This window comes from Pieris napi, chromosome 24 (genome assembly GCF_905475465.1).
Source record: "Pieris napi chromosome 24, ilPieNapi1.2, whole genome shotgun sequence".
NCBI classification, from domain to species: Eukaryota; Metazoa; Arthropoda; class Insecta; order Lepidoptera; family Pieridae; genus Pieris; species Pieris napi.
This window is the reverse complement of record NC_062257.1, coordinates 2,059,792-2,082,747: the sequence shown is the minus strand read 5'-3', so window position 1 is coordinate 2,082,747 and position 22,956 is coordinate 2,059,792. Positions and strand designations below refer to the sequence as shown.

At 34.8% G+C, this 22,956-nt stretch overlaps 1 protein-coding gene, 1 long non-coding RNA gene and 1 pseudogene across 2 annotated transcripts in view; 2 read left to right on the top strand and 1 right to left on the bottom strand.

Annotated features, from left to right (window-relative positions):
- LOC125061771 (cryptochrome-1-like) overlaps window positions 1-22,441 on the top strand; it is a 213,317-nt gene extending 190,876 nt beyond the window's left edge. The window contains exons 2-11 of the mRNA XM_047667370.1: window positions 730-742; window positions 4,341-4,580; window positions 11,544-11,795; window positions 13,240-13,424; window positions 15,451-15,622; window positions 16,708-16,933; window positions 18,405-18,545; window positions 19,527-19,678; window positions 21,015-21,217; window positions 21,647-22,441. Of these exons, the coding sequence (XP_047523326.1) occupies window positions 4,360-4,580; window positions 11,544-11,795; window positions 13,240-13,424; window positions 15,451-15,622; window positions 16,708-16,933; window positions 18,405-18,545; window positions 19,527-19,678; window positions 21,015-21,217; window positions 21,647-22,218 (2,124 nt within the window). The 5' untranslated portion in view covers window positions 730-742; window positions 4,341-4,359 and the 3' untranslated portion in view covers window positions 22,219-22,441. The remainder of the gene's footprint in view (window positions 1-729; window positions 743-4,340; window positions 4,581-11,543; window positions 11,796-13,239; window positions 13,425-15,450; window positions 15,623-16,707; window positions 16,934-18,404; window positions 18,546-19,526; window positions 19,679-21,014; window positions 21,218-21,646) is intronic.
- On the bottom strand, window positions 5,954-6,348 carry LOC125061790. The gene is made up of 2 exons (XR_007119083.1): window positions 6,189-6,348; window positions 5,954-6,100 (listed from the first exon to the last, which is right to left on the bottom strand). It is a non-coding gene; the product is annotated as an uncharacterized LOC125061790 (long non-coding RNA).
- LOC125061964 lies at window positions 10,121-10,239 on the top strand (annotated as a pseudogene).
- Window positions 22,442-22,956: the final 515 nt, after the last annotated feature.

The following is a 22,956-nucleotide window of genomic DNA, read 5'->3' as shown; positions in this document are numbered from 1 at the left end:
ACCTTGGCCTTTACTAATAAAGAAATAAGTTACATTAAACTCACTTTTTATCCCATCATTTTTTTATATTAACTTATAGCAACGGCTACACTACACAGTTGTCCATTAAATTAAAAAATGGCATGAGTAATATTAATAAACATTTGAAATCTGATTATAGCGACTTGTTACTTACTAAAAACTATTGGTACTATAATAATGTGACTCAAATCGTACTCGTTTGGGGGTGGATTACCACACGGCTACAGTGTGAGGCTCGTCTGTTGGCACCTTTATATACCTATTTTTTAATTATCGGGTCACGTTGCAAGCGGCGTGGAGTGTGGACTCACCGATTAGTTATGACAGTTTTCTGAATGATATTGCTTGCAGTTTGAATTTCTTAATAACACTAAATAAATCCTTAATTTGCGTTTATTTAACAATTTCACGTTTAACAGTCAAAGTCTAAGATTGAAATTATGTAAAGCTATAATAAAATAGCATATTTAATAATCTTAACATACTTATTAGTGGTAAAACGTAGTGTTCATAAGTTATAACGTCCCTGGATTTAGATGTTTTATAAATATTGTGATTGAGGTCTTAATATAGCGAGTGAATATTAAAGTTTGTGTCACAGTTACAATAAACTACAGTCGGACGAAATCTAATCTAAAAATGAATTTTCTTTTTCCTGAGGGTGTTTGTTTACGTTCAGTTTAACTGCTACCCAGTGCCAATAAAACATTTATAAATAAAGGTAAGTTATTGTATATACTAAACAACTACTCTATTTTAATTTGTATTATTCGGTCTATTTATACAAACAATAACAATGCATTTTCCTATATTGTTGACAATTGAAAATATATTTTATTACAATGTATTAGGTATTAGATTCAAGTAGTGGCATTGAACATTCTAGAATAAATAGAATGACACATGAAGGTAAAAAATCTTCATATGGTTTGGGTAAATATAAGCATAAAAAATTTATGATTATTTATCTTTTCCTATTTTTAACAAATTTTAGTATGACAAATAACTTATTGAATTTAAAGGCATACTTTAGAAACAGACACTAAAAAGTATTAAAGAGTATATTTAATATTTGTGTCTAAGCTACACCTTAATATACACCATTACCATACAAAAACAAAATCATAAATTAAACAGAGAAAGTGTATGTTGTTGTAACAAAACCTTTGTTGCATGTATAAATGTATAGAAAATTGCATATTATGTGGTTATCTATACTTAATTTTAATAGCATTCTGTTGTGTTATTAATGTAGGTAATTTTTTTAATGATAATAGAAAATACCTAACATGTTTTATTAGTGTTTGATTCTCTTACGTGCTTATTATGTTGTAGTAGCCATAAAATTAAGGTGTTTTAACAATGTACAAAAGTATGGCTCAATTGCAAGCAACTGGTCTTGGCATAGATTATTAGTTTTTATTTTTATATTGTAAAGGAAAGATTTGTAATACTTAATGATTGTTTGCAAAAAATAATCTTACTATTTTAAAAATTCTCTCACCATTTAAATGCTACAGTATCAATAAGCAAAAAAATAGTGATAGTGCCAATGTGTTGCCAGGACCGTCTGATTTTATATACTAGTTTTATTTTATTTTGAAAGGCTGGCAAGACTAATGGCATACACAGAGACAGATTAATATTACATTAATTTAATGAAGAGATAGACTTTACACCTAAAAATCTGTGACGAACCAGCACAGAAGGTGGTTGGTAATTTTGTGTCTAAAAAAATTATCAATGTAAAAGATCAAATTGACAACCAAAACCCATAAAGGTACCTCCAACATTTGGAGAGACTTCTTTGCAATCATTTGAGAGCTGGTAGTTAATGTCAATTAAGAAATTTTTTTATTTACATTCATAAGTGTTATTTTAAAAGTTATTATTTTGAGGTGTGATTTTAAAAATTCAGAATCGGCACTAAGAGCTAAATGGCATTTTTGTATGTATATCAAAAACGTATAGGATTACAGCATACCATCGACATGAGAGTAAGAAAAAAATCTGTATCTGTGATCATTTGTTTTTTCTAATAGGCAAGTTGATGATTAGCATTCTGTGCCGGATATACGCTGTCGGATCCAACCTACGACCTCAGACAATAGAACCTTGCAGAATTTATTACTAGGATTTGTTGTGGCAGTTAATACAAATCTATCCTGTGTACGCATGCGCTGAACAACGCACGTGGATATAAAAAAAACAACCAACGTTTGGTTAACGTGACTCACCCTCGATGTTTTACACTTGGGAAGTTTACAAGGAACACGAAATGGTTTCTTTTTCGTGCTTTTTTATTTTTTATCGTAATTGATCAAATCAAAATCATTTATTTATATAGGTGTACACTAAACGTCAAAAAAGAAATACATATTAAATGCTTCTAAAACTAAAGAATGTTTCCTAGAAATAATATACATGGCAAAACGACCCCCCTTCCAAAAGGTCCTGAGGAGACAATCCACATCGCAGTCCACGCGAAAGGACTCTTAAATCGCACTCGTCCACGTGACCAGTAAGGAAAGCCGGGCTATATATAGCCCGGCCTTCGTACGAACAATCGTGACCCGTGAACCATGAAAAATATAGCGACCCTCCCTCATGAATTATTCTAGGTATTGGGGAAGGCGTAATAAATTCAAAACTCTCGTTAAACGTAAATTAGTTAATAAAGCTTTTTATAAATTTGACAATTATTTAAATGATCCTAATAGACAATAATAACATGTATTACTAACGAAACACACGTACAGAAACACACAAAATAATAAAAAAGAATGAAAATTAACATTTTTTTCTTTTAATGAACAAGGTACGTTTTAAGTATGTAATGCGTGTGTGTTGTGGTTGTAACTGGCCCTGGCTCAGCATTATGCTGAGGAGCAGAGTGTTCCACAGGCCACAGCGCTGGTCATTCTGCTAGAGCACAGCAGCTAGTTGTGTAATAAATACTTATTAGAAAAGAAAAAATAATAATATCAGAAAAAGTTAGCAGTGTAAGTAATGAAGTTTTGTGTAAAGGTGTGTAGTAAATAAAATATAAATAAAAGTTAAAAATAAGAATAATTGTTAAGAAGTAGATACATATTTTTTTCTATTATTAGTATTGTTATTAAATATCTTAAATGTAAACGATATGAATTAATTTTCAACGATTTTTATATTAAACTAAAACTTCCTTAAGAGCGGCCAACCCGTCTATCTTTTCATACAAACGCTTGTACGTGATTATGGCGTTATAACAGATATATCTTTCAAACTTTTGAACTAATAGGCACCTTGTGCACTATATCTAGGTTTCTATTAATCAAAATTTTAAGAAACAAATTCAGTACAAACCTCCAAAAATCAGCCTTTTTACACAAATTTTTATATGAAGTTTGGGCGTTTATAATGTACTCTTTAATTGTAACCGTAAAGAAATATGCATAGAAACCTTGCAAATGTACTGAAGTTTCTAAATGTAAAACTTTTTTTTCATAATCTTGTAAGGCTTACGAAAAAACAGGTATTTCTTGGAACAAGTTGTATGAAATTTCCGCACACTATTTTCACTATGCTCGCGTTGACGTTCGTCGGACGGGGAAGAGAGAGAGTTACAGAATCGCAAGGCTGATACTAAATTCAAAGTGCTATAGGGAGAACCGCGGCCTCCGACGCGATATGTATAGGCACGCTCCTGCCCTGGCCGGCCGGTACGCAATTTTTAAATCTGTAATATCTTCGAAAATATTCATATAAAATTTAAATCATATGCTGTAAAGGGCCATATTGATCTACATTAAATCAAGAATGTATTTAAGGTATTTAATTGGATAAGGATTAATGCTGTATTGGTTAAAATCGCTTCGAAAATTAGCCATTATTTGCCGTAAAAAGTAAATGACAAAAAATGTTATTGTTTGATATCCATGAGAGATAGACATATAGAGTTTTCTGTAGAGCTTTTTAATGTGTACAATACTTAGTACATTATTTTGATAAACCTCGTAGGGTTCAGCCTGCGTTAGCAATGTAAGCGAAAACATGTAATTATTTACGACATCGCATTAGAAACCACAAAAATAACAGTATTTCCCTTCTATTTATTGGATGTTATTATACATATAAACCTTCTTCAATCACTCTATCTATTTAAAAAAACCGCATCAAAATCCGTTGCGTAGTTTTAAAGATTTAAGCATGCATAGGGACAGAGAAAGCGACTTTGTTTTATACTATGTAGTGATAACCTGTATATTGTGTATAATAAAGTTTTTTCTCTTTTTCTTTATATTTCTGAACAAATAATATGACGTATTATGTGTTCATAGGAATGTCGGTAACGTAGTGATGTCAACCGCTGCAGAGGCGCGGTCAGCGTCGCAAGATGCTTCATTATCGAATCCAACAAAGAAAGACAAACACACAGTACATTGGTTCAGGAAGGGTCTCCGACTTCACGACAACCCGGCGTTGAGGGAAGGTCTGATCGATGCGTCGACCTTTCGTTGTGTCTTCATCATTGATCCTTGGTTTGCAAGTTCGTCAAATGTCGGGATTAATAAATGGAGGTAAGTTTTTTTACGTATTCATTGATACTCACTAACATACACCCACACACTCTCATGCCCTCAGGCGTGTTGAAAACAGTTTAAAAAACAAAAATAAATGAAATGAAAGATGTAATTACTAATTATATCTTAATATATATAAATTACGTGTCACGTTTTTTGTCCGCTATGGACTCCCATACTACCGAATCGATTTCAATCAAATTTGCACACCGTGTGCGGTTTGATCTAACTTAAAAGATAGGATAGCTTACATCTCAATTTATACCCGCAATATTATTTAATTGCAAATTATTTGTTTATTATTTGATAGTCACACTTCTAACAGATGGCGCTGTGTTGAAAGTACCAACGTTTCACATAAGCTACAATTTAATGGCATAACCATCAAAAAAGCATGGTGGTCCCTATGACTGGTGTTCTCCTGCCGTTTCCCTTGAATAGTTTACTACTATGTTATATAACAAAAACCTTAGCCACAGCAACGCTTGGCCGGTCTGCTAGTATATATTATATTTACATATATATAAACTAGCTGACCCGGCAAATGCTTGTTTTGCCAAGTATATTATTTCTAAGAAACATTGTTAAGTTCTATTGAACTATCTACTGTAATAAAAAATAGGGGTTGATCGTAGAGGGGTGAAAATTAAGGGTTGTATGTGTTGGGTTATAAGTGTGCAGCGGTAGTCGCGTGCAGCAGTCCAGTTTATTAATAATTGACAATATAAAAACATAACAAGACCATAGCAACGCCAACTTTAAATAACGAACTATGACGATATAATATGTATGCAAATTACCAAAGAGTTTCCTCTAATACACCCCCTTGATTTGCATACACATTTAACAACAAATATGTACTAAATAGTCATTACAAAAATATACAGACATGCAATCTTAATCTACACCTAACATTGAGATGCAGCGGTAATGTTTCTGTCTTTGTAAAGCTTTTGTTAGCACATCCGCCGCCATCTCCTCGGTAGACACATACGATAATTGTATGTCAGTATTCTCCCTTAAAACACTTCTTATAAAATAATATTGAATATCGAAATGTTTAGTTCGGGCGTGGAAGACTGGATCCTCCGATAGAAATAAGGCACCTTGATTATCGCAGTACAACACTATGTTCCCGAAATCGCGCAACCCTATCTCTTTCATAAGACTATTCAGGTAAACTGCCTCTTTTATCGCCAAATTTAAACTAATATATTCGGCTTCGCACGTTGAAGTTGCTACGCATTTCTGTTTCTGGGATTTCCATGAAATCGCAGCCCCTCCTAACAAAAAAGCATACCCGGAGTATGACTTCCTATCTATAGGACAATTTGCCCAGTCAGCATCCGAATAACCAATTAAGCTCTTACCTGTTTTTCGATAAATCAGTCCATAATCGGCTGTCCTCTTAAGATAACGAAGTAATCTTTTCACCGCATTCCACTGTATCTGTCCAGGATTATCACAAAACGCTGCTAATCTTGTCACGGCGTGTGTGATATCCGGACGAGTTCCTGCTGAAAGATAAATCAAGCTTCCGATTAATTCTCTATATGGACATTCCTTCTCCAGCGGAATTTGTGAACCATCGGGTCTAAAATTCACCTCCATCGGCGTGGTCACTGTTTCTTTACAATTCTCCATGCCGAATTTTATCATCAAATCATTAATATATTTTTGTTGTGACAGTTTCGTGGCATACTCATTTTTGACAATGTCAATGCCTAAAATATATTTCGCCAGTCCATAGTCTTTTAAATAAAACTCTTTGGAAAGTTCATCTTTGAAAGATTGTATGAGACCTTTATTGCGTGAAACTATCAGTAAATCATCAACATAAACCGCTAAGTATATAGACGTATCAATGGAGTTACCGTCCAAATAGTAGAGACACGGTTCCTTCAAAGACTGTTTAAAATGCATTGACTTCAATTTATTGTCAAGTCTTTTGTTCCATTGACGTCCAGCTTGTTTCAAGCCATACAGTGATTTCTTCAATCGACATACATCTCCACCTGTCTTCAGATCATTTAACATCTTACGAGCCTGCTCTTTTAAGCTTTCGTCTCTTTCTTCTTTAATAATTCTACCTAAGCACTCTGTCAACAATTCTGGAACCTCCATATAAATTTCCTCGTCAAGATATCCATTCAGATATGCAGTATTGATATCCAACTGGTGTATCTCCATGTCTAATTCAACCGCGAGCGCTGTAAGCAGTCTTACCGTGTCTAGTCGGACGACAGGTGAAAAAGTGTTTCGGTAATCGATGCCATATCGTTGACTGTAGCCCTTGGCTACCAACCGTGCTTTCTTCTTCTCGGTTTTGTCAACGTTAAGCTTCGTTGTCAATACATATCGGCATCCTACCGCTTTTCGATTTCTCGGCTTTTGAACAATTTCCCATGTTTCATTTTTTACAAGACTTTTGACCTCAGACAATATTGCTTCCTCCCATAGAGCACGTTCAGCGCTACTTAGGGCATCCCTTAAGGAAGTTTCCACAGTCAACGCAACATCCTCAGGTAAAGTTTCTTCTGCACGGCCATTATTATCATTGGGTATCATTTTATAGACCTTCTTAGGTCGGCCAACTTGGCCTTTCTGAAGTTTTGGTCTTCCGGGACCTCTCTTATACGTTACCTCTGTATCAGCTTGCGCTATTTCACTATCTTCCTCATGACATAGAGAAGGTGAACCAAGGGGTGAATCAGTCGTCTCCACGATCATTTCTCGAGTTCCTGAATAAGATGTACTTGGTATTACGTCCACCTCTACATATTTCGGCTTCGGTGTATCAACATCAGCAGAAAATTGATCTAGCTGAAAAGGATCATGAGTAATTGCCGATTTCCTGTCATCATTAGTATCGAGCCTCGTCTTGCAGAATTTCACATCCCTAGCTATAATGGTTTTATGGTCTACTGGTATCCATACCTTATATCCCTTTTGGTTCATTGGATATCCAATAAATATTCCATTGACACTTCTGGCAGCAAATTTGTCCTTGGTTGGACTCTTGTCTAGAACATAAACTTCAGCTCCAAACTTCTGAAGATACTCAATCTTCACTGGAGAGCCAAACCACTTCTCGTACGGAATTGTACCACCCAAACTACTCGTGGGACAACGATTCCTAATATGACATGCCACCAATACAGCATCTCCCCAAAAACCTGCTGAGAGATTAGATGAAAGTAACATACACCTAGCCATTTCAACTAATGTCCTGTTCATTCGTTCTGCTACGCCATTCTGCTGTGGGGTTTGAGGTATAGTCAGTCTTCTTATTATCCCCTCTTGTTTCAGGAATTGATCAAACTTATTATTACAGTATTCTCCACCGTTATCAGTTTGTAAATACTTTATTCTCTTAGCGGTAAGGTTCTCAACATAGCTCTTGTATTCTTTGAAACATTCCAGAACACCACTCTTACTCTTCAGTAAGTAAACTTCGCACCATCTAGTACAATCGTCAATAAACGTGACAAAATATTTTGCACCACCGACAGTTTCATTTCGAATTGGCCCAACTACATCGGAATGGATGATGGACAGTTTTTCGTCACATGGTCCACTCGACTTGGAAAATGGAAAAGAAGTCATCTTACCCTGCACACAATACTTACAGTCGTATAAAATATTTATATTTGACATATCAACTTTAATGCCCACATGACCTAATACTTTTATTAAATCCTTCGCATTTAAGTGACCTAAACGTTCGTGCCAGGATAGTAAATCGTTCTTAGTTTCGGAAATCGCAGAAACAGAAGCATGGCCCTCCCGCATATAATAAAGGTTGTTTTTTCGATCTGCTATGAACTTAATATTTCCTTCAGAATCGGTTACATAAGCTGAATCTTTCTTAAAAGTTACAGTAAAACCTTTGCTTGTAATTTTAGAAACGGAAATTAAGTTACATCGCAAATCGGGAACATATAAAGTGTCTGATAGTTTTATCGGAACCTCCCCATTCAAACTCACATTTCCTTTACCTTTTGCAAATGTACTCACATTAGTGGCCAAACTTAACTTACTACTGCAATTTGTCAAGGTGTCAAATTTTCCTTTCGATCTACAAAGGTGCGATGTACACCCACTATCTATGAGCCAGTTTCCTCCACATCCCGAACCAATCACTCCGTTACACTCTGAAACAGATAGAACACATGAGTTAAAATTCTCACTAGCACCTAACTCACTAACACATTTTGAGTCCTGCCTTGTTCCTTTACACGGGCATTCCGAAGCTTTATGCCCAAATTTATGACATCTGTAACATTTAAATTTAAACGCTTGATCCGGTTTATAATTCTGCGGATTTTTAGATGTAGAACTCTTCGTGGTTTTTCTCCTAGCGAACATTGCTGACGACCCCCTCTCTGTCTCCTTCCTTTGCTGTCGCCTAGAGGCATCTTCTTCAAGAATTTTAACTTTCAAAGAATTCGGGTCTGGCAATGAATCTCTAGTCTCCATCGCACATCTAAAGTTCTCATAACTTGGGGGCAGACTATAGAGTAAAATAATAGATGCAAGATCATTATTTATATTTATGTCCATGTCTAGTAACTTTTCTTTGGCTTCAAAGAAGCTTAACAGATATTCACGCATGTCGTCCTCCTCACACATCTTGTGTAATATGAGCTGCTTTAACAGTGTCGCTTTCTTAGCGGGACCCGAAGACGCGAAGATGCTTTCTAATTTTAACCAGCATTCTCGCGACGTGCTCGTCCCCTTAATGTGTCGTAGCTCACCTGGACTTATTGAGAGAATAATCTCCGCTCTCGCCTTTGCATCCGCCGCTTCCCAAAGCAACGCCTCTGCTGGCTCAGCTGGCTTCTTAATGCTACCATCCACATAGCCCCACACATCGCTCTTAATCAATAGAGCATGGGCCTGGATTCGCCATGAGTCGTAATTATCACGGCTTAATAATTCTATCCGCACACTCGCCATCGTTACTAGGTTAAGCACTCTAGTTCCCCCTTTTTTTTTTATTAATTTACTAGACTATGACTGGGCCCATAACCTTTGTTGGGTTATAAGTGTGCAGCGGTAGTCGCGTGCAGCAGTCCAGTTTATTAATAATTGACAATATAAAAACATAACAAGACCATAGCAACGCCAACTTTAAATAACGAACTATGACGATATAATATGTATGCAAATTACCAAAGAGTTTCCTCTAATAGTATGTATTTCACAACAACAACTGTATGTTGTACCATAAAATATTTAAAAAAAATTGTTTAGGGTGGACAATTAAGGGGTAGAAAGATAGTAGCCGATTCTCAGACTTACTGAATATACGTAAAAAAATTTATAAGTATCGGTCGAGCCGTTTCGGAGGAGTATGGGAACGAACATTGTGACACGAGAACTTTATATATTAGATATTTTAAGGAATTTATGATTAAGTTTTTTATGGAAGAGCTGGGAACTCTGACACAGGTATTTTTTTATTGGAACGAAGTTCCTTATCGCGCGTTGTGAAAGGGGGCTAGACGGAAAAAATTCTTACGAAAAGTTGTCACGACACTTTTTTTGTCTATTGTAATACACCGGTTCTCGTCCGATCACCGAAGTTAAGCAACGTCGGGCGAGGTCAGTACTTGGATGGGTGACCGCCTGAGAACACCTCGTGATGTTGGCTTTTTTTTTTTTTTTCGTCGTAAGATTGGTGTCTTGAGAAAATCTATCATACTGTTATGATACCAATTAACATATAAATTAATCGAAAGGAATTTCGTTCCATCCGGGTGTCCCTTGACACCTCTAAAGTTTTTTATATTTGTGCACAGACTAACAATACTCTGGCATATAAAGAGCATTGTTGCCCACGATAATTGTTGAGTCACGTGGCCAATGAAACGTTTCAATGAGGGCGTGTTTCAAGGAAAACATTGTGAGGAAATTCATGCCTTAAAAACGTGCGTTTAGAAGCAGAAATTACATTAAGATAAAAAAAAAATTAGTGGCGCTACAACCCTTTTTAGGTCTGGGCCTCAGATGTCTGTGATACATGGTCATAGTCCAATCTAATAGACAGATGTGCCTGACACACGCCGTTGACTTTTTGGGTCTAAGGCAAGCTGGTTTCCTCTGTTGTTAAATGCGCACATAGAAAGTCAATTGGTGCACAGTCAGAGATCGAACCTACGACCTCAGGGATGAGAGTCGCACGCTAAAGCCACTAGGCCAACTCTGCTCTGAGCAGTAATAATTTTAAATCATTACAAATATAATTGGTGTACATACATTTTCTTTTCTTGTTAATCTAATTTTCTTTAGTACCATTGATCGGAACCCCACTGCTAAAGCTTTTCCAGCTTTTTCCAAATAAATCCATGGCTTTCTTTCTCCATTCGCTTCCTGGTACTCTTTTCCTTCTTCTCTTTCCATGTACATAGTTGTCATAAAGTCCACATTTAAGTATGGTGTACCTTGAGACAAGAAACGAACTGGAAATTAAACATTTGAAACACATTCTCTAAAAATCGGATATATTACAAGTATGGAGTTTCTTGCCCATTCTTCTCCATATGAAACTCCCTTTTGGAAGTCAATTTTTTTAATATTTTCAACTTTCAAAAGTGCCTTTATAATCTTAATATATATAAATTGCGTGTCACGTTGTTTGTCCGCTATAGACTCCTAAACTACCGAACCGATATCAATCAAATTTGCACACCGTGTGCAGTTTGATCTAACTTAAAAGATAGGATAGCTTACATCTCAATTTATACCCACAATATTATTTTATTGCAAAATATTCGTTTATTATTTGATACAATTCTAACAGATGGCGCTGTGTTAAAAGTACCAACGTTTCACATAAGTTCTCCTACCGTTTTCCTTGAATAGTTTACTACTATGTAATATAACAAAAACCTTAGCCACAGCGACGCTTGGCCGGTCAGCTAGTTGAAATATATGAGTTGACTTTGTCAATTGCAGATTTCTCTTACAATGCCTGGGAGATTTGGACAATAGTTTGAGGAAATTGAATTCACGATTGTTCGTGGTACGCGGTCAACCGGCGGATGCGTTGCCGAAATTATTTCAAGAATGGGGCACCACCGCATTGTCGTTCGAGGAGGACCCGGAGCCCTACGGTCGGGTCAGGGATCATAATATAACGACGAAATGCCGCGAAGTTGGGATAAATGTGTTGTCGCGGGCGTCTCACACCCTGTATAAACTTGACAAGTAAGTTTGGTTAAAGTTGTTACGAAAAATTTACGCTTGGCAAATGTTTTGTGATTTTTTTTTATTGAGAAAGATTTACAGCTTATTACTAACTTACTACAATATTCTTTTATGCCATTAAATAAATCTTTACAAATAGTTAGGTACTAATAATATTAACTGTAATCCTCTTCTTTCTTCTACGCGTTGCATATTAGTAATACAATGGGGTAATTAATAAAATACTATTAATTTAGGGGCGTGTAAATGATTTATGACTATTATCAGAATTCACAAAAGCATTTGGAGGTGTTTTACAAAGACTTTTAATAATAAAGCACAGGTTTAAAGACTTTATTTCTCAAAAAGAGAAAAAATGCCACATGAGATAATACTTTAACATAACATTGTAGTCGTTCTTAAAATAATCACAATAAAAGATAGCCGTACATGCAATAAACTTAAAAGTAACTAAAGAAATATGAATTAAAAGTAATTATAAAAAATGAATTTAAAAGTAATTTTGTCTAACTCACCTTCGATTTGAATGAATTGATAGAAGTAATATTTTTTATATTTGTGGGTAGTTTATTATTGTGCGCTTTCGTAGGTTAACACTTTTTTGCCGTAGTTCGCCACTTTAATTACATTCTGTTAAAAATTGCATATCAAATGTGTGTTAGTCATTGTTATTTCCGTTTATTTACTGCAGTATGAACCCCGTTTGGTTAAATGCCTCCTCCTGAACTCTCCATTTGGATCTGTTCTTAGCTTCCTCCATCTATTTCTCTCCAGAAACCATAACTGTGTTTTTAGCCGATCGCTTTTGTGGTCTTCCCAAGTTTCTTTTTCCTGGAGATTTTCCAGCTTTGGGAGTCCATCTTTTATCTGTACACCATGCAATATGGCCTGCCCATTGCCCAGCTGTAAGGCGTGGGTAAGCGCTTCGGTGATCATAGTTTTCGCCCTGGTCACTTCGTATTTTGTGTATCTTTTTTTTTCTATTTTGAGGATGCTACTTCGACCTCGCTCTTTCCATAAACGTCATAGTTTGGCTTTTTTATGTAATAGGAGGCAAACGGGCAGGACGCTCACCTGATGTTAAGTAATACCACCGCCCATGGACACTCACACGGCCAGAAGGCTCGCAAGTGCGTTGCCGGCCTTTCAAGAATTGGTACGCTCTTTTCTTGAAGGACCCTAAGTCGAATTGGTTCGGAAATACTTCAGTGGGCAGCTGGTTCCACATAGTGGTGGTGCGCGGCAAAAACTGCCTTAAACTCAGCTCCCTTCGACCGGGCATGGGGAAATGCTAGTTTCTATAACAGTATTTTTTAATCTTGGCTGTAGTTTTTTTTAACTTTTATACGAGCTATAGATTTCCTTTGGCTATATCAGATTTTGCCCATTGTATACTAGTATCTATTAAATAGGCGACTTCAAAATGACAGTTTCGATTTTGCAGCATCATTGAAAGGAATGGTGGCAAAGCTCCACTAACATACCACCAATTTCAAGCGCTAATAGCAAGTATGCCCGCCCCGCCGCTTTCAGAGGCGGCCATAACGCTGGAATCTTTAAATGGCGCTACAACACCGCTATCCGCAGACCATGATGATCGTTTTGGAGTTCCAACGCTGGAGGAGCTTGGTACGTTTTTATTACTAAATTTTACCAAATTCAGCTCTCGTAGTATCGTCACGAAGTCAATGAATTTTTACACGCTTTTTATTAGCTTCACCTGTATGTATGTATGTATGTATGTAACCGACTCCTTCGGATTCGATTTTGACCCACTTTTAACGGACAGATTTAATTCAAACTTTGCGCACCTGTCAAAGATCGATGACAATGCAATAATCCGAAAAAAAATGAACTAAAAAATAAATAATAGTTTAAAACGTGCCATATTTTTCGTCTATCGAGCAACCCACGCTTTTTCACAATAATACCAGTATTTTTTGTTCATTACCATTTTCAGCCTAAATTAGGAATTATTTTTCACTTTTTAGTTTGATGTGCTTTAAAAGCGTGTTTTTTAGTTTTTTTAACTATTATTTATTAGTTTTAAAATGTTTTTTTTATCGCTCACCTGTTATTACACGCTACAACCAGTGAAGGAAAACATCGTGAGGAAACCGGCTTGCCTTAGATAAAAAAAGTTGAGGCATAGTCAGGGATAGGAAGCTGATATTTGTCTACACAGGGCACTTAAATCTAGACGCAATATCAGGGAAATGGTGGAGGGCACCCAAAAATAAATCATGAAACAGAAATCTTGAAACTGGATAAAGAAAAGTGCGTGCGAACAAAGTACACAATATGTCAGAAGTGAAACTTCTTTGGCAAACAATTTTTTAAGTCTTGTTCATATTTATACAAATCTAAAACTTTAGATTTCCGAGACTTAGAGGGAGGGAAAAGGAAAGATATGTTAGGAATTTAATAGTCATTTAAATCTAATATATAAAATTCTCGTGTCACAGTTTTCGTTGCCATACTCCTCCGAAACGGCTTGACCGATTTTGATGAATTTTTTTGTGCTTATCCGGTATCTATGAGAATCGGCCAACATCTATTTTTCATCCCCCTAAATGTTCGGGGTAGTCCACCCCTAAAATTGTTATTTTATTTTTTAGACAAAATTTTTAATTTCAATTTTTTTATGATACAACATACAAAAATACATACAATCCTCAATTTTCACCCTTCTACAATCAACCCCTATTTTTTATGATAAATGATATACATGGCAAAACGACGTTTGCCCGGTCAGCTAGTATTATTAAAAATTTAATTTATTTCTTCGATAACAAAAATGCGTGGCATTTTAATTTACAATTCGTCATTTGAGATTTCAATAAATTATTTTGCATAAAATCTAAAATACTAATATTTCATAAATTCTCTTTACGAAATTTTAATTTTAAAAATAGAATTTCTATAAGGTAATTCGCCTTTCTCACTCTCTTAATCGGTCTCAATCGCTCTCTTACTTTTCTTCGACAATAACGCTGCACATTTTCGTGACGCTAATATTATTGAAGTGAAACTTCTTTAGAATCGTTGTGATTTCAAACCGGATGCAACGGAAAAAGCGACAGTAAAAAGAGACAGACACATAAATTAATAGGATTTGGCGTGAGAGAGAGTGAGATAGGAGGCATTATACAGTGTATAAACTTTAAATTAGTGTGTATTTGAACATTTTCTGAAATAAAAAAACAGATTTGATGAAAATTCAATAAGTAAGTCAAGTAAGTAGTTTAATTATAAAATTAGATTATTTATCAATTTTATTTACAAACCATTAGTTATAGAAACTTTTTGAAGTGAAAACTTCGTACTACACTTAATTAAAAGTTTATACACTGTATAATGCTTCCTATCTCATTTTCTCCCACATTGGTTCTTGTGAATTTATTTCAAACTTTTATTATTTTAGTTTTTACCAAATTAAAGATTGATATTAAACTTATAAATAAAAACTTAACATTAAAATATATTTTTTTAAAGAAAAGATCCTACATTTAAATAGAGAAAAAGTCTAATTTACATATTTTAATTATAAAAACTTTGTTTTTCAAGGTTCTACCACGTGTGAATTGGACACATGATTTTTTTATTTTTCCGTTTCATCCGTAAAAAATATTCAATTAAAAAAAATCTTTTTCAGGTTTTGAAACTGATGGTCTAAAAGCGCCAGTCTGGATTGGAGGTGAGACCGAAGCTTTGGCGCGTTTAGAGAGACATTTGGAGAGGAAAGCGTGGGTCGCCTCATTTGGGAGACCCAAAATGACACCACAATCTTTGTTGGCGAGTCAGACTGGTCTATCACCGTATTTAAGGTATTTCACTTGAGGTTTATTTTTTTATAGGGTTTTATTTCGTGGAATTAAAAGGAATCTAGTAATTTAAGATATATTTAAATTCGTAATAAAATACATTTGGAATGCATTTTTTAATTTGAAATATTATTATTTATGTTCATGAGAAAATTGTAGATAATTTATGAAAGCAAAAGAACAGGTTAAATATTAAAATCTTAACCCAATAAAGACGCCATTACATTTCATTGTTAAGGATTTTGGATTTTGTCATAATTTGACTGTATAATGTAATTTGTTATTATCAGAAAGATTACATAGATGCACAGAGAACTCAGATATTCCACTTATTTTCATTTTTAATTCTGTTATTGGCTTAATTTTAATAATTTTAACCCGCCAAAACGTTTGCTAAGATGGCGTCGCATGTGTCGCTATGACATACCATGTCTGGAAACAGATGTTAAGTTTTTTTTATTAATGTCCTAGACAGGCGATTTATTTTTAATCTGTGACGGTTTTGTGTCACGTGACTGATGTATAAAAATTTATATTTCTAATTATATATTATTTATACTCAACGCTTTTGAAAACCATATTTTATACAGATTACGCTCAATTACACTTTATTTTTCATACTGTCAAATAGCCAATAGTTGTAATTATTTTATCTTTTGTCTCTTTCTAACGTATTGTTGACGCTATGGTGAAAAGAAATGGTACTTAGTACGATTAGACAGATTTTTATTCTTTATCACAGATTATTAAACATAGAGATATGAACCCAAATATTTTCATAACACAGAATTATAATTGTTGGGCCAATATAGTACAAAAAATATATTATATACAATATATTAATTCGATTGAATCAATAATAATTAATTGTAGGGCGTGAAGTTTTTGTTAATATAGGTATCTATTACATATATTAACAACATTTTATATAATGTATCGAATCGAATACGAATTGTTTGCTAAAATTCTTTACCACAGATTATTATATTATTTCGACCAAAATATTTTATACCACAGATCTATAATTTTAAACATAGATAATATATTTTTTATCGATAAAACGACACTAAATGTAATATTTATTTTAGATTCGGTTGTCTATCGACGCGTTTGTTTTACTACCAACTAACCGATTTGTATGAGAGGATTAAAAGGGTTCGACCTCCGCTATCTTTGCATGGACAGATACTGTGGAGGGAGTTTTTCTATTGTGCCGCAACTCGCAACCCAAATTTTGATAGAATGGTTGGAAATCCAATTTGCGTACAGATACCGTGGGAAAAAAACCAGGAAGCACTGGTTAAATGGGCCAATGTAAGAATTTTATTTCTATATTTTCTGTTCTTTATTTATAAATAATATAATTTAAATACAGTGGTAACTCGATATAAGCAGCAGTGTTGCTTTAGCGTCTGACTCTCATCCCTGATGTCGTAGGTTCGATCCCCGGCTGTGCACAAATCGACTTTCTTTGTGCGCATTTAATACTCGTACGAAGGAAAACATCGTGAGGAAACCGGCTTGCCTTAGACCCAAAAAGTCGACATGAGTCAGGCACAGGGGGCTGACACTTGCCTATGTGGACGGCGTGTGTCAGGTTTAGGAGGCTGATCACCTACTTGCCTATTAGATAGACAAATGATCATGAATTATACAGAAATCTGAGGGCCTGACTTAAAAAGGTTGTAGCGCCACTGATTTTTTTTTGTACCTCGATGAACGAGTGTCTAGAGAGTATTTTGCTTTGTAATGAGAGCAAGATTTGTGGTACGAGGAATCGCACACTACACTAACATACTCTACAACACACTAACATACAACTCCCATCTCGGCCTTAGACCTCTTTTTGCTTGTTTTCCTCGTTTTCGAGGCATTTTTGACAAGTAGGATTTTCGGTTTTGCTTTTTGTACATTTAGACATAGTATAGACATAACATTTATTACTCACGAAACACATAATAATGATTAAAAAAAAAATTTAAAGAACAAAGTACGTTAGTGTGTAATGTGTGTGTACTGTGGTTGTAATTGGCCCTGGCTCAGCATTATGCTGAGGAGCAAAAAGTTCCACAGCGCTGGTCATTCTGCCAGATACCACAACAGCTAGATACAAAACATTATCACATTTATTTTTATAACTATGGGTCCGAAGATGTCTATTGAATTAAAGCGTGAAATCATTTTCTTTTTTAAAACACTTAACAAAAATGGTGTTTTTGGTGCTCAAACTCAAACTCAAAATATCTTTATTCAAGTGGGTAACCAAGTACACTTTTGAATCGTCAAAATCTGGATTGCTGATGCACATAAATTGCATTGAGATGCGAATAAGGTTACGGAACGAATTAAACTTTGTCGAGGTACCACTGTAGTATAAATTTTTACAATATTCGAATAAGACAGTTAGATTAATTTATTCTTAGGACTTTTGGTTAGTGTAAGCTATGGACTTTTAGCTCAATTTATGATTTGTACTTTTAACTAAATTTATGATGTGGCCTTTTTGCTTAATTTATGCTTTGTACTTTTAACTAAATTTATGATATGGACTTTTCGCTCAATTTATGATTTGTACTTTTAACTAAATTTATGATATGGCCTTTTCGTTCAATTTACGCTTTGTACTTTTCGCTCAATTTATGATATGGCCTTTTCGCTCAATTTATGATTTGTACTTTTAACTAAATTTATGATATGGACTTTTCGTTTAATTTATGATTTGTACTTTTGGCTAAATTTATGCTTTGGACTTTTCGTCACATGTTATTGAAATGTTTATTTGTAGGGTCAGACAGGGTTTCCGTGGATTGATGCGATAATGACGCAGTTGAGGGAGGAAGGCTGGATCCATCATTTGGCACGACATGCCGTGGCGTGTTTTCTCACTCGTGGTGATCTTTGGATTTCATGGGAGGAAGGAATGAAGGCAAGTTTAAATTGTTTAGAATTATCACCGAAGAGTGTTTAATGGTTTACAATTGTCACGGTAGGGTAGGTTTGTTTTTTGTCAAGAGATGGCGCTGCTGGCCCAATAACACGCTATATCAATGCTCTTTTATAGTAGTGAAGGTAACGAAGGGCAATCTAATTTTATCTCTTTCACACATCGTCATGATCATAAAATGTCGGATTTGAAAAAAAAACAAAATAGGTACACTTTTTTATCATATTTGGATACTACATTGACTAAATATTATGGCTACATAAAAAAAAAACCATGTGTTTTAAATTTCAAATTAATCAGTCGGTAAAGTGACGAATTTGATAGAAACGTGATGTTTCTAGAAAACTGTGTAATTTAATGTTTTAATTTTTTTTTTTTCAACCCTTTTTGTTTGCTTGTATGGCAATTTTCATAATAACAGAATATGAATTAAAATAGTTACGACTAAAACTAACATGATTATATTATTTTAAAATGGCTGCCCTGTAAATTTTACTATTTGTCAGATCCGTCACTATTCTACGACTATGACATATCGTAACCGATAGAGTAGATATACATAGTTGAATTCGACTATTCTTTCTCTTTTACACATACTGTAGCCGACAGAGTAAGATGGTATTGAATTCCACAAGGTTTTCTCTTTTACACATATGGTAGCCGATAGAGTAAGATAAAGTTGAATGCGACTAGTCTTTCTCTTTCACACATATTGTCGCCGACAGAGTAAGATAAAGTTGAATGCGACTAGTCTTTCTCTTTCACACATATGGTAGCCGACAGAGTAAGATAAAGTTGAATGCGACTAGTCTTTCTCTTTCACACATATCGTAGCCGATAGAGTAAGGTATATTTGTTGACAGTTCACGCAACGACGTTTCGAGAACAATGCAATGCGTGTCGTTTAATAATAACTACGTCACAAAAAGATTTTAGACAATTTAATAAATTTGTTATACATAGGTTTTTGACGAATTACTTTTGGATGCCGACTGGTCAGTGAACGCTGGTATGTGGATGTGGTTGTCCTGTTCATCGTTCTTCCAACAATTCTTCCACTGCTATTGTCCGGTTCGATTCGGACGAAAAACTGATCCAAACGGAGATTTTATAAGGTACTTACAGACCCAACAAACTTTCTGTACACGTCTTAAATACAAAAATCATATTGTAAACCATTTTAATTACACTTGAACTCATAAAATTTCATCAAATTCAGTCCAGTTAGAAGCGTTCAAGTATTACGTAACAAATTTAGGGGGGGGGGGGTTCCTTTTGTAAAACGTTACGATGCGGGGCGGGGATTGAATTACGCGTTATTGTTAATATTATTTTCGACTTTTCAGTACTTTACACCACATAATGATAACTGTTAGGTATAAAGAGTCACTGTGTGATCACGAAACGTTTACTATTGGGTACAGAAAAACGTTACCGCGCGTTACATGGGGGGGGGGGGGTGTCAATCATCTCCAAAAACGTGACGTAATACTTGAACGCTTCATTAGAAGTTTATTCATGCACAGAAAATTTACTTATATAATATTATTGGTATACGCACAACGGACCTATTGAGAGTCTAAGTGCGTCCACAAACCAACATTATTGGTAGTCTGTTTTGACTGTTATTAATAAACGTATACTCTGATTTTTAATTCCGTAGAATTCTGACATTTCATAAGTGTTGCTACTTTTTTTTTATTTTATTTTTTTTATTCTTTTTTTTATTGGACAATTCACACCAATTGACCTAGTCCCATGGTAAGCTGGTGAAGCTTGTGTTATGGGTACTAGGCAACAAATATACATACACATATAAATACATATTTAAACACCCAAGACCTAAGCACAACACCAAATGCTCATCACATCGATGTTTGTCTCAGCCGGGGATCGAACCCGGGACCCATGGATCCGCAGTGAGGGGTACTAACCACTAGACCAATGAGCCGTCAAAAGTAACTTAAAAAGTTCTCCACCGAAAAGCGACAAATATGACCCATTTGAGGACAATAAAAAAAATGCTACGTATTTTACCTTACTCAAGTGACTTAATCCAAAAATAACAAATATTTTAATATCACGAACAATATATCGAATTAAGTTTAATTACTTTATTTTATTCTTTAGCTGGTATCACTACCTACTAATTCCAGGTTTAGACAACCTTTAACAATTTTTTTATCATAACTTGTGTGTTTATTACTGTTTGTGATGAAAAGGGACGTAATTATCACTCGCCGTAAAACCACTTTTAATGTGAGCCCCGCACTTAATTAAATGGATACATTCACTAACAAATAAAATGTATGTATAGACTCGTATTTGTAATCTCTGACATGTCAAAAAATGATAGCTGTCAGAATTCTACGGAATTAAAAATCGGATAGTACATAGTTTTTGTCTAGGTATGACCTCCAGTAACAATCGTTTATTAAAACGTTATTACAGGAAATATATTCCCGCGTTAAAAAATATGCCGACACGATATATACACGAGCCGTGGATGGCGCCATCTAGCGTCCAACAGGCGGCGAGATGCGTTGTAGGGAGGGACTACCCCATGCCCATAGTTGACCATGCCAAGACTTCGCTGGTCAATATTGAGAGGATCAAACAGGTGTACGCACAGCTGGCGAAGTTTAGACCTCAAGGTGAGGTCACTTTTGTTATAATTGGTTTTACCAGAGGTTTAAGTATTACGTGAGAATAAAGTTCATGGTAATTCCAAGATGGCCGCTAGCTTCGAATTTTTATCTGTTAGGCTAAATGACAAAAACGTATTTGATTTAGCATCTTAACCTACGATATCTTATGATCTTTAATTTTACTAAAACCGTGAAACTTTTACCGATTTTGTGAATCTTAAATTCTGTTTATCTTGAAATGGCTAAATTAGTTTTTAGAATTGTCAAAGTATTTTTGACGTTAGACATATTTGACAATGACGGGCCTAAGAATAGAAAAGAGCGTTCCAATTCTTCAAAGACCTGTATCTCCTAACATCAGATGATCCGTAATATATAAAAAATTAAATGAAATAAAAAACGTATATATTATTCAAATGTTTTTTTTTTCTTCAGGGGTTCTGAATCCTCAAATCGTACAACGTCCGAATGTGATGCAGTCATCTCCGAGTCCCACATCAATAATCACCAGTATCAATCAGTCAAATTTCCTGTGCAATACCACCCCTGAAGGACAGAGTTCGAGTCCTCCAGACACACAGCGGAAGGAAGATGACATTTTTATTCGTCCAGCTAGTTACATTCGCCCCATATTGGATAATTCAAAATCTCTATTCAAGCAAGTTGTGTTAGTGCAACAACAGAAGACAACGAAAATATACCAACAGCCCCTATGCCCACCTAAGGAACACTATGTTATGAACGGTGAACTGAATATAGCTTACAAAGATAAAACAGAAGATGACTTCAAAGAAGAAAAGGAGACGTTCACATATGATTCTTCGGATACAGAGAAAAAGTACAATGATATGAACAATATTGAAGGGAATTATATGGACACACCCCTAAATGAGTATGATTTAAAGCAAGGAGAGGATGAAAATGGAAAGATAGAGCAAATGGTTATCAATAGTGATCGACAGGTTCTTGGTTTACCCGAACATAGTCCTGAGTCACACAAAAATTGAGAGCCGTTAAATCTGAGCGGGAACTGTCAAATGTCAGTTGACAGTTGGAGTTTATTAAACTGTCATGTTTATTGACAAGTGACGGTTTTGAAACTGGAGTTATGAGAACTGTCAAATGTCAGAGATTTAGCAGTTTTGAAACTATAATTAAACATTGTAATATATTTCGAAAAGATCTTAGTGCAATTTATTATGTAAAACTTGAATAGAAAAGTATAATTTTTGAATGTCTTTAATTAATAGTTTTACAGATTTTTTTTAAATTATAAAGGCAAATTTATTTCTAAATTTAGAATGGCCTACAATAAAGAAAATGGTTTTATATAAATACATAATTATTTCTAATAAGGCTTTCTTAATTTTCTATAATACTGGTAATTACATAATTCATAATATTTAAGGCTTTACAGCAATTAGGAGGGAAACCCTCTAAAATTGTTTGGTGACACCACAACTCTTGACTCATGAAACTCTTAACCACAGATTTAATAGAGGTAAACCAAAATTTTACCGCCAAAAACATCGTGTCAACTGTCAATGACGTAATTATAGGCATAATCCAAGTTTGTGTTATTCGCTGTGATGCCAAATCCATCATAGTTCAGCATAATATTGGGAAAGCTTGAATAGAACATTAGATTTTATACAAGGAGAATGACAAGGCAAAAGATAGGTAATTGAAATTTTATTGTCGAGTTACACACAAGATTCACATTAAATAGGTTTTAAGGTATTTTT